Source organism: Ornithorhynchus anatinus, chromosome 16 (assembly GCF_004115215.2).
Source record: "Ornithorhynchus anatinus isolate Pmale09 chromosome 16, mOrnAna1.pri.v4, whole genome shotgun sequence".
NCBI classification, from domain to species: domain Eukaryota; kingdom Metazoa; phylum Chordata; class Mammalia; order Monotremata; family Ornithorhynchidae; genus Ornithorhynchus; species Ornithorhynchus anatinus.
Genome location: NC_041743.1, coordinates 24,340,076 through 24,352,872, shown reverse-complemented (window position 1 = coordinate 24,352,872; position 12,797 = coordinate 24,340,076). Strand labels below are relative to the sequence as shown.

Genomic DNA, 12,797 nt, shown 5'->3' with positions numbered 1-12,797 from the left:
CAGCGCTTAATACAGTGCCTGGAATGTAGTAAGCACCTAAATAGAATTTAAAACCCTGCCCTTTTTGGTGGCCTAGTTACCACCTTCCACACTGTAATCTCGCTTTGGGCAGAGTACTTGTCTACCAACTCTGTTGCAAGTGCTCTGTATGCAGTAAACGCCTAATAAATCATCACTGATGATGATGATGATGACCCCTTCCCCTCATGGTGCATACAGGACAGGAGGAAGCGCTGGAAGGCTTTAGGATTTAAGGAAGCACATCTTGATTTTCCCTTCCAGAGAACAGTCCCTGTTTCCCCAGCAGGCTCTTGGGATAACAGCATGGTGGAACAGGATTCAAGATTTCTAGATTCTCTTCCCTATTCTTTTTTTTCCCACCCTTTCCTCTCCATCCAAAATGCTACCACGTTCACCCAAGCACTTATTCCATCCTGCCTTGATTACTGTTGATCAGCCTCCTTGCTGACTTCCCTGACTCCTGTCTCTCCCTACCCCAGTCCATACTTCACTCTACTACCCATCTCATTTTTCTGCAAAAACGTTCAGGTCGTGTTTCCCCATTCCTCAGGAACCTCCGGTGGATCTTCATGCATTCAGTCAAATGTATTTTGAGTGCTTACTGTGGGCAAAGCACTACACCTCCGCCTCCACATAAAACAGAAATTTCTTTCCATTGGCTTTAAAGCACTCAATCACCTTGCCCCCCCTTTTACCCTACCTCCCCACTCCCCTACTCCAACTCAACCTGCGCACTTTACTCCTCTTATGCTAACCTACTTACTATACCTCGATCTCGTGTCTCTCACCACTGGCCCCTCGCCCACGTCCTGCCTCTGGCCTGGAACGCCCTCCTTTTTCTTATCCAACAAACAATTACCCTCCCCCACTTCAAAGCCTTATTGAAGGCACATTCTCCTCCAAGGGGCCTTTTCTAAGCCCTCTCTCCCTTTTCTCCCTCTCCCTTCTGGGTCAGCCCGACTTGTTCCCTTTATTCATCCCCCTTCCCAGCCCCATTACATATCTGTAATTTATTTATATTAATGTCTGTCTCCCCCTCTAGACTGTAAGCTCATTGTGGGCATGGAATGCCTTGGTTATATTGTTTTATCGTACTCGCCCACGCAGTTAGTACAGTGCTCTGCACACAGTAATTGCTCAATAAATACAATTGTTTGATTGATTCCCTTTTCCACAAATAACTCAACAACATAGTTGGAGCCACAACCTCTGTGTCATCCTTCTTTCAACTGACAAATGGAAATCAGTCAATCAGTAGTATTGGTGTGCCTGCTTTGTGCAGAGGGCAAGGGAAACGAAAGACCCGTTCCCTTCCTCAAGAGGTTTTAGAATCTATTGGGGAAAATGGGTAATCTTAAATTGATGGTGATGATGATGATGATGATTATAATAATAATGGTTTTTGCTAAGTGCTTGCAAAGGGGACTGAGCATCAGTGCAGATACCAGATATGCAGGCCCCATATGGGACTCACAGTCTAAATAGGAGGGAGAACAGGTTCTGAATTTCCATTTTGCAGATGAGGGAACTGAGGCACAGAGAAGTAAATGAGTTGCCCAAGGTAACACATCAGGCCCCAGTGGTGGGGCCGGTATTAGAAGCCAGGTCCTCTGACGCCCAGGCCCGTTCTCTTCCACAAAGTTACGCTGTCTCACAACTCTTTACGAACTGAGGAGTACTTGACATCTCCTTCATAGTGAGTTTCTGGACATCAAGAGAATAAAATCCTAATAGTAATTATGGTGTTTATTAAGCACTGGCCTAGATAATACATTATCCCTGTCCCACCTGGAGGTCACGGTCTATTTTATCACCGTTTCACAGATGAGGAAGCCAAGGCTCAGAGAGGTTAAGTGATTTGCTTAAGGTCACCGGAAGTAGCCAGGGCAGATCTGGGCCTAGAGTCTCCTGACTATCAGTCCCATGCTCTTTCCACTAAACATGCTCCCTGAAGGAAAACAGGAATACTAATAAACTTTGAATAAAAGGCATTTTATTACTACTTTCCTTTTTTAAAGATCACAGAGGTCACTCTGTGCCTCAGTTACCTCATCTGTAAAGGAGATTAAGACTCTGAGCCCCAGGTGGGACTTGGACTATGTCCAAAGAATTACTCCAAAGAATTACCTTGTATGTACCCCAGTGCTTAGAACAATGCTTGGTACATAGTAAGTGCTTAATAAATACCATAAAAGGGACTTTAGGAAAGCTGTCACCACACCATTAAGTACCATTTCCAATTCTAAAGCAGGAGTTTGTAAATAATGATATTTTAAATAAGACTAATGATAATTTGTTAATAATATTAGTAATAATTATAGTTAGCATGTCACCTTTGGATTTACTGGACCATGTGATTAATTTAGCAATGCAGCCATTACCTGCTATGAAAGACTGTCACACTTTCTTATAGCACTGTTTGAATTTTAATGCAGTTCTCTCTCACTTCAAGATGTTTAACCCAAGATCACACAAACTTACCACCATCTCTCCCTCTCAAGCTTTGAAGTATTTTGATGAATTGAATAGTGATGAAAGCCTAATTCAATTTAGCATTAAATAATGGAAAATCTAGTGTGAAGGTACGTTTTCTAAATTATTTTTCAATAAGGCAGAGTTACAATGGAGCTCTAGCTATAGCATCTTGTATATAAACACAACTATTAAGCTACGTAAATCTATCCACTGGTTTAACACGTTTCATATTCTTTTTTAATGGTGCTTGTTAAGCTCTTACTATGTGCCAGGCACTGTACTAAGCTCCACAGTAGATACAAGTTAATCAGGTTGGTGGACACGGTCCCTGTACCATATAGGACTCACGGTCTTAATCCCTATTTTACAGATGAGGTAACTGAGGCCTAAAGAAGTGAAGTGACTTGCACTTTCTGCATCAGGAGTTAGAATCATGTAGTAACAAGGAGACTTTTTAAATCAAAAGCTCAATCTATTTCATATTCAAAGACTAGGAAAAAATATTCTCTCCCCTGTGAAATTTTCCATTAGGCAAAATCAGACCTCCCTGTAGTACTTGGAAGACAAGCATCAGCAATAACGTCACTATAATTCCTTCTCCGCTATACCCACAGTACCGCTCTTAATTGGTTTCATTGGTTCTTGGACGGTAAGTGCAAGAGCCTGAGTAGTTTGAGAGCTTCCTGTAGTAAATTATGTAAAGCATAATAATGCATTCCTGAGATCCAAAAAATGGACCCATAAAATTATAAAAAAATATAATTTTGTCTTCAAAAAGCAACATAACCATGTACTAATAATAAAACATTTTGAATTGGATGTTTTCATGGGTTCCGATATACTTAAAATTTCCCAGGTGTTATCTTTCACATCTTAGTGGACAAAGCACCTTGTACTGACAGAAGAGAAGCTGTTATTTATGCTAAATAGATTTTCCATTATTTAATGCTAAATTGAATTAGGCTATCATCACTATTCAATTTATCAAAATGCTTCAAAGCTTGAGAGGGAGAGAAGGTGGTAAGTTTGTGTAATCTTGGAAAACATGTACCTTCCACGTGTCCCATTAACTATTATCCTCCTGGTAACTAACATCTGTGATCAGAATGTCAGAGCAAGAGTTAAGCATCACAGTTGTTTTATTTCAGCCTAGAGGCACTTAGAAAATAAAATATTCTTAAAGGGCTTAATGCCGCAGCCATTCTGTTCTCAACCAGCAAATTAACATGTCTAGAAGCGATCATCGACCAGTTGGAAATCAAAAAAAAGACTGAGGTCATTGTGGGCAGGAAATGTGTCTACCAACTCTGTTGTCTTGTACTCCCCCGAGCATTTAGTACAGTGCCCTGCACACAGTAAGCATCCAATGAATACCATTGATTGGTTTGTTGCAAGCCCTTCCTGAAATAGCATCTGGTAGCAAAGAAGCCTGCTCTAACTAAGAGTCAAGGCTGTTTCTGTAACCAGATTTTCATTTTTGAAAACTTTTTCCCCTCATCCAGGCATTTTCCATCTCTTCACTTCCACAGCAGTACAATTTACTGAAAGATTCAGCCGAGTAATAGTTAGAGATGAATGACCAAACAGGAGTCTTAAAAGCACAAACGAACTTGTGTGTGTATAACTGTCCCCGCCTAGGGATGATTTTAGCCGCTGCACCTTTCTGCAAACACATACTACCTCTCGACCTAGATCCCAGTTATTCAAAATAAGTCTGTCTTCTTCACAGGCATCTCCTCAGCCGCCAGCACCACCCCAAGAACCGTCTCCAGTGCCTCAGCCCAAAAGCAAGCCAGAAAGCAAGGCGGGAACAGACCCGCCGACTAGTTACGTCCCGATTCAAGTTGTCCACAAGGAGCTCGATTCCAAGCCGCTGCCACAGAAGCCTCCGCCTCCAGCCGAGAGAGTCGATCTAAAGATCCCCCCTCCTCCCGGCACTCCTCCCGCCCCTTGTCCCCCGACGAGCGAGGCTTCGGAAGAGAGGCCGGCCCCGGCGGAAGCCCTGCCTCCGAAGACGGCAGAGGGGGACGACGGCCCGAAGCACCCCGGCGTGCTGAAAGTGGAAGCCATTCTCGAGAAGGTCCGAGGCCTCGAGCAAGCGGTCAATTCATTTGAAGGGAAGAAAACTGACAAAAAGTACTTGATGATCGAAGAGTATCTGACCAAAGAGCTGCTCGCTTTGGATTCGGTCGACCCGGAAGGCCGTCCAGACGTGCGCCAGGCCAGGAGGGATGGCGTGAGGAAGGTCCAGAATATTTTAGAGAAACTGGAACAGAAAGCCGTAGATGGCCCGGATCAAATCCAAGTGTATGAACTGCAGCCCAGCTTGCCGGAAAGTGTTAACCCTCTGCAGGAAACCATGGAGGTCGATGCTGAGGTGGACAAAGGCAAGAAGGATACGGAAAATAGAGAGGTCAGAGAGGAATCCAAAACGGAAACGCACCAGCCTGAAACGAAAGGAGCCGTTGCGGATCTCGCCAGCACAGCCGACACATCCAGCAATCCGACAGAACCTTAGCCGTCCGCCGAGAGCAGATACTTGGACTTAGAACTGAATGTGTGTTTAAAGAAATTTTAGGTTGCATGTATTTCAGGAGCTGTGCACCAAGGAGTTTTTAATATACGTAGCAGCTTGGGACACAGGAAACACTTGGAGATAACGAACAACCAAGGGCTAGAATTAAAATCCTGCTTGTATTCTGTAGTCTTCTCTTGTATAAAGAAACCGCCTGTTGTTTCAAGAAGCTAGCCCTGTCCTTCAGTGGATTTTGTGCCGTATTTGTGCAGGGATACTGCGATGTCAACATCGGCGTGAGCTGTCTCACACAGTTCTTTCGTGGGCAGTTATTGGAAAAGCCATACCCGGTCCTGAATGGTATAATGAATTCTTCAAAGGTTGCCACTTTAATATGATTTTTTTTTCTTTTCACAATTGGGCACTTTAATGATGGGTAGAAAGTGTGCAAGAAGTTGTAGGACTATTTATACGTGTGGACGATTTCAATGCTATATTTTAAAAGGAAAATAAAATGATAATATATTAACCTGAAACCGTGTCGGTAATTTATGAAACTCTCGGAAAGGGTGGTGGGCCAGTGCTTTCTGAGGACAACGATCTCTCTTAAAACCATATTGCTCTTTATGGTGGACGTGCTCTCGGGATGCAGAGAACACAGCTCTGGAAATCACAATCCCGACTCCGCCACTTGTCTGCTGGGTGACTTGGGGCAAGTCGCCTCACTTCTCTCTGCCTGAGTTACCTCATCTGTAAAATGGGAACTGAGACTATGAGCCTCATGTGGGGCAGGGATTGTGTCCAACCTGATGAGCTCCTCTCTATCCCTGCGCTTAGGAGAGTGCCTGGAACATAGTAAGGAGAAGCAGCGTGGCTCAGTGGAAAGAGCACAGGCTTTGGAGTCAGAGGTCATGGGTTCAAATCCCGGCTCTGCCACTTGTCAGCTGTGTGACTGTGGGCAAGTCACTTCACTTCTCCGTGCCTCAGTTACCTCATCTGTAAAATGGGGATGAAGACTGTGAGCCCCACGTGGGACAACCTGATTCCCTTGTGTCTACCCCAGCGCTTAGAACAGTGCTCTGCACATAGTAAGCACTTAACAAATACCAACATCATCATTAAATACCATAATTATTATTATTATGATGATGAAGTTGACCTCTAATCTCAGTTTTGCCTGCTGGGGCTATGCCATCCATGGTGAAGGTTTATGATGGAGGAAAGGTGAGCAGGGCCCCAAGAATGCTGAAAAATAGCTGGCCATTGTGGGCGGTGAAGGTCACAGAGGCTACCGAGGCCCCCAGGCCGTGCCGTTACCACACAGCGGTGACGGTAATCGGCAGTTGTCTTGGCCATGGCCTTAAATGAGCCCTGTGGGCAAATAAACCTCCGCAGACACTCTGTGGTACGCTGCACCCCTGCCTGCCTAATCACTCATTGCACTCGGGCCTCAGTGGGGACACAACAGACGTGTGAGCCTGTGAGTGGGATTCACAAACCATTCTACCTTCCTCTGCCAGGTTCTCAGTCTTGAGGTTTCAGGACAGAGGCTCCTCCGTTTTGATGGAAAACCCTTATCTCTCGTCCGGTAGCATCGTTGGAGTGCCACCGAGAAGCAGTGTGGACTAGTGGATAGCGCACGGGCCTGGGAGTAAGAAGGACTTGGGTTCTAATTCCAGCTCTGCCACTTCTCCATGCCTCAGTTACCTCATCTGCAAAATGGGAGCTGAAGACTGTGAGCACTATGTGGGACGGGGGCCGGGTCCAACCCGATTACGTGGTATCTACCCCAGTGCTTAGTAACAGTGTCTGGCGCATCGTAAGCGCTTAACAAATACCTTCATCATCATCACCGAGGAGGACATAAATGGAATGGTTCTACATTATTCTTGGTCTAAGAATACGATCCGTGAAACGACGCTGCCAGTCGAAGCGGGGGTGCGTCTGTATGTATTTCTGTCATGGCGAGACTTGGTGTGCATTACAGTCCGGTGTGCCTGCCACTTTTGCACAAATCTGCCCTTCAAGCCCTCTCCGACTGCCCCCTGGCATATTCTCTGGCACCTCTGTTGTGACTTCAGGAACAGCTGGCAAAACTAGCAGAGCCCCACTTGGAGGGAGGAACTTGGTCTCCACCGGGCCTAGTGTTCTAGGACGCCTCGGTGTCTGGATTCTCTTGGGAACGCCAACCCGCTCGTGTGGTATCTGATCTCCGATCCTGAAGTGATAATAATAAATGCGGTATTTGTTAAGCGCTTACTATGTGCCACGCATTGTACTGAGTACTTGGATAGATACCACGTGATCTGCGTTGGACCCAGTCCCTGTCCCACCGGGGACTCACAGTCTTCGTCCCCATTTGAAAGATGAGGTAACTGAGGCACAGAGAAGTGAAGTCACTTGCCCACGGCCACACTCAGGGTTCAGTTCTGGGTCCATTCTATTCTCCAACTCCACCCACTCCCTTGGAGAACTCATTCGTTCTCATGGCTTCAACTACCACCTCTATGTGGATGATTCCCAAATCTATATCTCCAGCCCTGATCGCTCTCCCTCTCTGCAGTCTGGTATTTCCTCTTGCCTTCAAGGCATCTCTACTTGGATGTCCTCCCGTCACCTCATGCTTAACATGTCCAAAACAGAACTTATCTTCCCATCCAAACTCTGTCCTCCCCGTGACTTTCCCGTCACTATAGACAGCACCACCATCCTTCCTGTTTCACAAGCCCATAACCTTGGCGTTATCCTTGACTCCTCTTTCATCAACCCACGTAGTCAATCCATCATTAAATCCTGTCGATCCCACCTTCACAACCGCTAAAATCCACCCTTTCCTCTCCATCCAAATTGCTACCACATTAATACAATCACTCACGCTATCCCACCGGATTACTGCAATAGCCTCCGTGCTGGCCTCCTGGCCTCCTGCCTCTCCCCACTCCAGTCCATACTTCATTCTGCTGCCCGGATCATTTTTCTACAAAAAAGTTCAGGACATTCATTCATTCATTCATTCAATAGTATTTATTGAGCGCTTATTATGTGCAGAACACTGTACTAAGCGCTTGGAATGTACAAATCGGCAACAAAGAGAGACAGTCCCTGCCCTTTGACAGGCGTACAGTCTTTAATCTGGGGAGACAGGCAGACAAGAACAGTGGCAATAAATAGAGTCAAGGGGAAGAACATCTCATAAAAACAATGGCAAATAAATAGAATCAGGGTGATGTACATCTCATTAAACAAAATAAACAAAATAAATAGGGTGATAGGACATGTCACCCCCTCTTCCTCAAAGAACTCCAGTGATTGTCCATCCACCTCCACATCGAACAGAAGCTTCTCATCACTGCCTTTAAAGCACTCCCATCACCTTGACCCCTCCTACCTAACCTCGCTACTCTCCTACTACATCCAAGCCCGCACACTTCCGCTCCTCTAATGCTGCCTTTCTCACAGTGCCTCGATCTCAGCTATCTCATCGCCGACCCCTCGCCCACACCTGCCTCTGCCAGGAGCGCCCTCCCTCCTCAAATCCGACAGATGTGTCCCCCGCTTCAAAGCCTCATTGAAGGCACATCACCTCCAGGAGGTCTTCCTTGACTAAGCCCCTCCGTTTCCTCATCTCCCACTCCCTTTGTTCTTCCTCCCTCCCAGCCCCACAGCACTTATGTACATATCTGTAATTTATCTGTATTGATGTCTGTCTTCTCCCCCTGCCCCCACGCCCCATCCCACCCCAGACTGTGAACTCATGGTAGGCAATGTGTTTGTTGTTTTACTGTACTCTCCAAGCACTTAGTACAGTACTCTGCACACAGTAAGAGCTCAATAAATGTGAATAAGAATGAATGAGTGAAAATGGCAGATCTGGGCTAAGAATTTATGACCTTCTGACTCTCGGGGCTGTGCTCTATCCACTAGGCCATGCTGCTTCCTTCCTATAACATGCTGTTTCCCCCTCTTGTCCCAGCATGGCTGCCAGACGGACTTGAGTGGCACTGACTAGGCCGATGTTTCCATTCCAAATGCTTCCATTCCGCCGTTGGCCAAAATGAAGAACAGATCATTAGATCAGTTAGGGTAGCCCATGGGGAAGGGAGCTTCAGAGATAGATAGATACCCAAACTTTTGTCACTGGCAAATCAAATGGTTTAACATAGCAACTGCTTGGAAAAACGTACACGATTCTTTTCTGAATTAGCTCTGCTTACAAAGATTCTGGTGCCATTCTGCCTCGTCAGCTATATCCTATCCAATCTGAAGCTCTGCAAATGCTCTGTAGTTTCAAAGTCTAAGTGAATAAACTTCAGACTGAAGCTGGCTGTGACAGCGATTAGAACAGTGCCTGGCACATAGTAAGTGCTTAACAAATACTATTATTATTATTAAGTATACTGCATGCAATGTGCTCAAGATTTTAATTGTGATGATCGAGAAACAGCATGGCATAGTGATAGATCACAGGCCTGGGACTCAGCAGGTCATGGTTTGCAATCCTGACTCCGCCACTCTCTGCTGTTTAACCTTGCGCACATCACTTCACTTCTCTGGGCCTCGGTTATCTTATCTGCAAAATGGGGATTGAGACCGTGAGCCCCACATGGGACAGGGACTGTGTCCAACCCGATTTGCTTGTGTCTATCCCAGGGCTTAGTACAGTGCCTGCCATATAATAAGTGCTTAACAAATACCATAATTATGAATTATTATTTTACTGTAGTGATAATGACTTTATGACCTTAGTGAAATGAACTCAGGTTTATCAGAATAAAATCTGATACATTTTTCATAGAGCTGAACTCCATTCAATCAAATTTGACTCAAGTTTCTCTGCCAAGAAAAATAATTCAGTGGAAAGCTAATTCCCATTCCTGGTTTTTGTTTCTTTTCCCATGATGAGGGCTTGACTCTTTTTCAACCCACCCAATCCTGAATTTTGTTCACCGTAGATCCTTCCCTGGGGGGAGGCGATTCCTCTCACTGTATTCGTGCATGTTTTGCTTGTGGTGCTCCCCTAGCGCTCTGTAAATGTGAACGGTCTGTTCGCTGTTCTGTAACCTTATACAAGTGTAACTCAACTCCTTTGAATGGAATTCAGGGTTGGAGTTATTCTGGGATGTGAAACAGCCTGGTGGGAAAACCCTGGAACAGATTACTGAGTCACTTCGTTAAATACCTTTCAGTCCCTGGTTCACAGGGTTTTAAAAGTCCGGCAGCTTCGCTCTTAAGAAGGAAGATAAACCCTCTCTCGGTGAATTTTAATTCTCACCACTGAGGGTGATTCCTGTTTTCCCAATGGTTTTTAAAATGGGCTCTTGGCTCTCTTCTATCTGAAATTAATATGTGATAGGATATTGTACTCTCCCAAATGCTTAGTACAGTGCTTGGCACACAGTGAGCGCTCTTATATTGAAGCTACTGATGCCTGTTTACTTGTTTCGATGTCCATCTTCCCTGCCCCTCTACACAATTCCACTGTTGGCAGGGATTGTCTTTCTTGTTGCTGAAGTACTTTCCAAGTGCTTAGTACAGCGTTCTGCTCACAGTAGGCGCTCAGTAAATACAATTGAATGAAAGATTGAATGAATGAATGATTGAATGTGGAAACTGTCCAGATTCTGACCTCTGATGAATGAACTCAGACATCTTTCCTGCAGCTACCATGTTAACTTTACAGAAAATTAAAGAGAGTAAGGGTAGGTTAACTGGGCTAGCAAAGGAACATGAATTCAGAGCTCACCAGAAAACCAAGGCGGCAAAAACACTGGTTTTGTCTGCTCCTCGGATTCCTGCCCCATGACAGAGATGACTCAGTAACAGGCAGTCATCCAAAACCCTTTTTAAATACCTGGGAATCCTCTTGTGCCAGGTTGATATGTTTCCTAGTTACTCATCTGGGCATGCACACATGCACACTCTCCTCTCCAAGTCAAAAATCCCCACCCATCTTTGTCCCATTCTATATTTGTCTTGGATGCCACTATTTCCCTTCCTTCCTGCTCGTCCAGCGTAACGAACGCTGCTCTGGGAATCAGGAGGCCTGGGTTCAAGTCCCGGTTCTGTCTGTTGAGGCTGTGGTGATGGATTCTGTCCTTAGGGTGAACAAGGCCTAGCAGGAATCCTGGAAAATTCCTAGTTATGCGGGCAGCGAAGTGGCTACCAAGAGAAGCAATGTGGCCTGGGGGATAGAGGACGGGCCTGGGAGTAAGAAGGACCTGGGTTCTAATCCTGGCTTTGTTGTTCATCCGCTCTGTGACCTCGGGCAAGTCACTTCACTTCTCTGTGCCTCACTTACCTTATCTGTAAAATGGGGCTTGAGGCTGTGAGCCCTATGTGGGACAACGACTGTGTCTAACCTGATTTGCTTATATCCATCCCAGTGCTTCGTACAGTGCCTGGCACACAATAAGCACTTAAAAATACCATAATGATTATTATTCTTATTATGTTCCAGACACTGTACGAAGCGCTGGGGTAGATATAAGATAATCAGGTTCCATGTGGGGCTCACATTCTAAGTAGGAGGGAGAACAGGTATTGAATTCCCATTTTGCAGATGGGGGAACGGAGGCACAGAGAAGTGAAGCGACTTGCTCAAAGTCACACAGCAGGTAAGTAGCGGAGCCGGGATTAGAACCCGGGTCACCTGATTTTAAGGCCCGTGCCCTTTTCCCACTAGTCCACACCACTTTTCTGAACCTTTTCCAGACCTCTTTATAAGAAAAGCCTGAGAACCCAGGGCTCTTCAGTCTGGAAAGATGCAGGTAGAGAGGGGAGAGGATATTTTCATTTACAAAATCATGAAGGGGAACATGGAATTGTTATACATCACATCCCACCACACCAGGATGAGGGGACATCTATTAAGTAGAAGCAGTTTAGAGAAGCAGTGTGGTCTAGTGGGTAGAGCATGGACCTAGGTTCTAATTCCGGCTCTGCCACTTATCTGCTGTGTGATCTTGGGCAAGTCACTTCACTAATCTGTGCCTCAGTTACCTCATCTGTAAACTGGGGATTGAGACTGGGAGCCCCATTTGGGACAGGGACTGTGTCCAACCCGATTTGCCTCTATCTACCCACCACTTAGAACGGTGCCTGGCACATAGTAAGTGGTTAATGAATACCATAATTATCATTATTATTATTGCTAGTGAATGAGTGAATGAAGGAAAGCCATGCTGCTTCTCTTTTAAAAAGCTGATTCTTCTGCATGTGAGCACGATTTTTTAATACAGTACTCTACAGCTAGTAATAATAATAATAATGTTGGTATTTGTTAAGTGCTTACGATGTGCAAAGCACTGTTCTAAGTTCTGGGGGGATACAAGGTGATCAGGTTGTCCCTCATGGGGCTCACAGTCTTCATCCCCATTTTACAGATGAAGGAACTGAGGCCCAGAGAAGTGAAGTGACTTGCCCAAAATCACACAGCTGACAAGTGGTGGAGCCGGGATTCAAACCCATGACCTCTGACTCCCAAGCCCGGGCTCTTTCCACTGAGCCACGCTGCTTCTCTAGGCACTCAGTATAACACTTGGCAAACAACAGGTGCCCAGAACAGTGCTCTGCCCACAATAAGCATTCATTAATGGCCCGTTGCCATTCTTATTCTTCTGTCCTCCATTATGTTCTTCATGTTAAAGGTGGGGTGAATCAATCTTCCCTATAATGGCGGAACTCTGCTTCCTCTTTTGTTTGTGATACTTTTTCTACCAGTGCTCAGAATGTTGTCCTACTTTTTGGTGCCATGGACCCTGAGGTCAGGAAACAATATGTAGTGACT

At 45.5% G+C, this 12,797-nt stretch overlaps 1 protein-coding gene across 1 annotated transcript in view; it reads left to right on the top strand.

Annotated features, from left to right (window-relative positions):
- Positions 1-5,547, top strand: part of BAG3 (BAG cochaperone 3) — a 29,464-nt gene extending 23,917 nt beyond the window's left edge. The window contains exon 4 of the mRNA XM_029081134.1: positions 4,226-5,547. Coding sequence (XP_028936967.1) covers positions 4,226-5,014 — 789 coding nt within the window. The 3' untranslated portion in view covers positions 5,015-5,547. The remainder of the gene's footprint in view (positions 1-4,225) is intronic.
- The last annotated feature ends 7,250 nt before the right edge of the window (positions 5,548-12,797 follow it).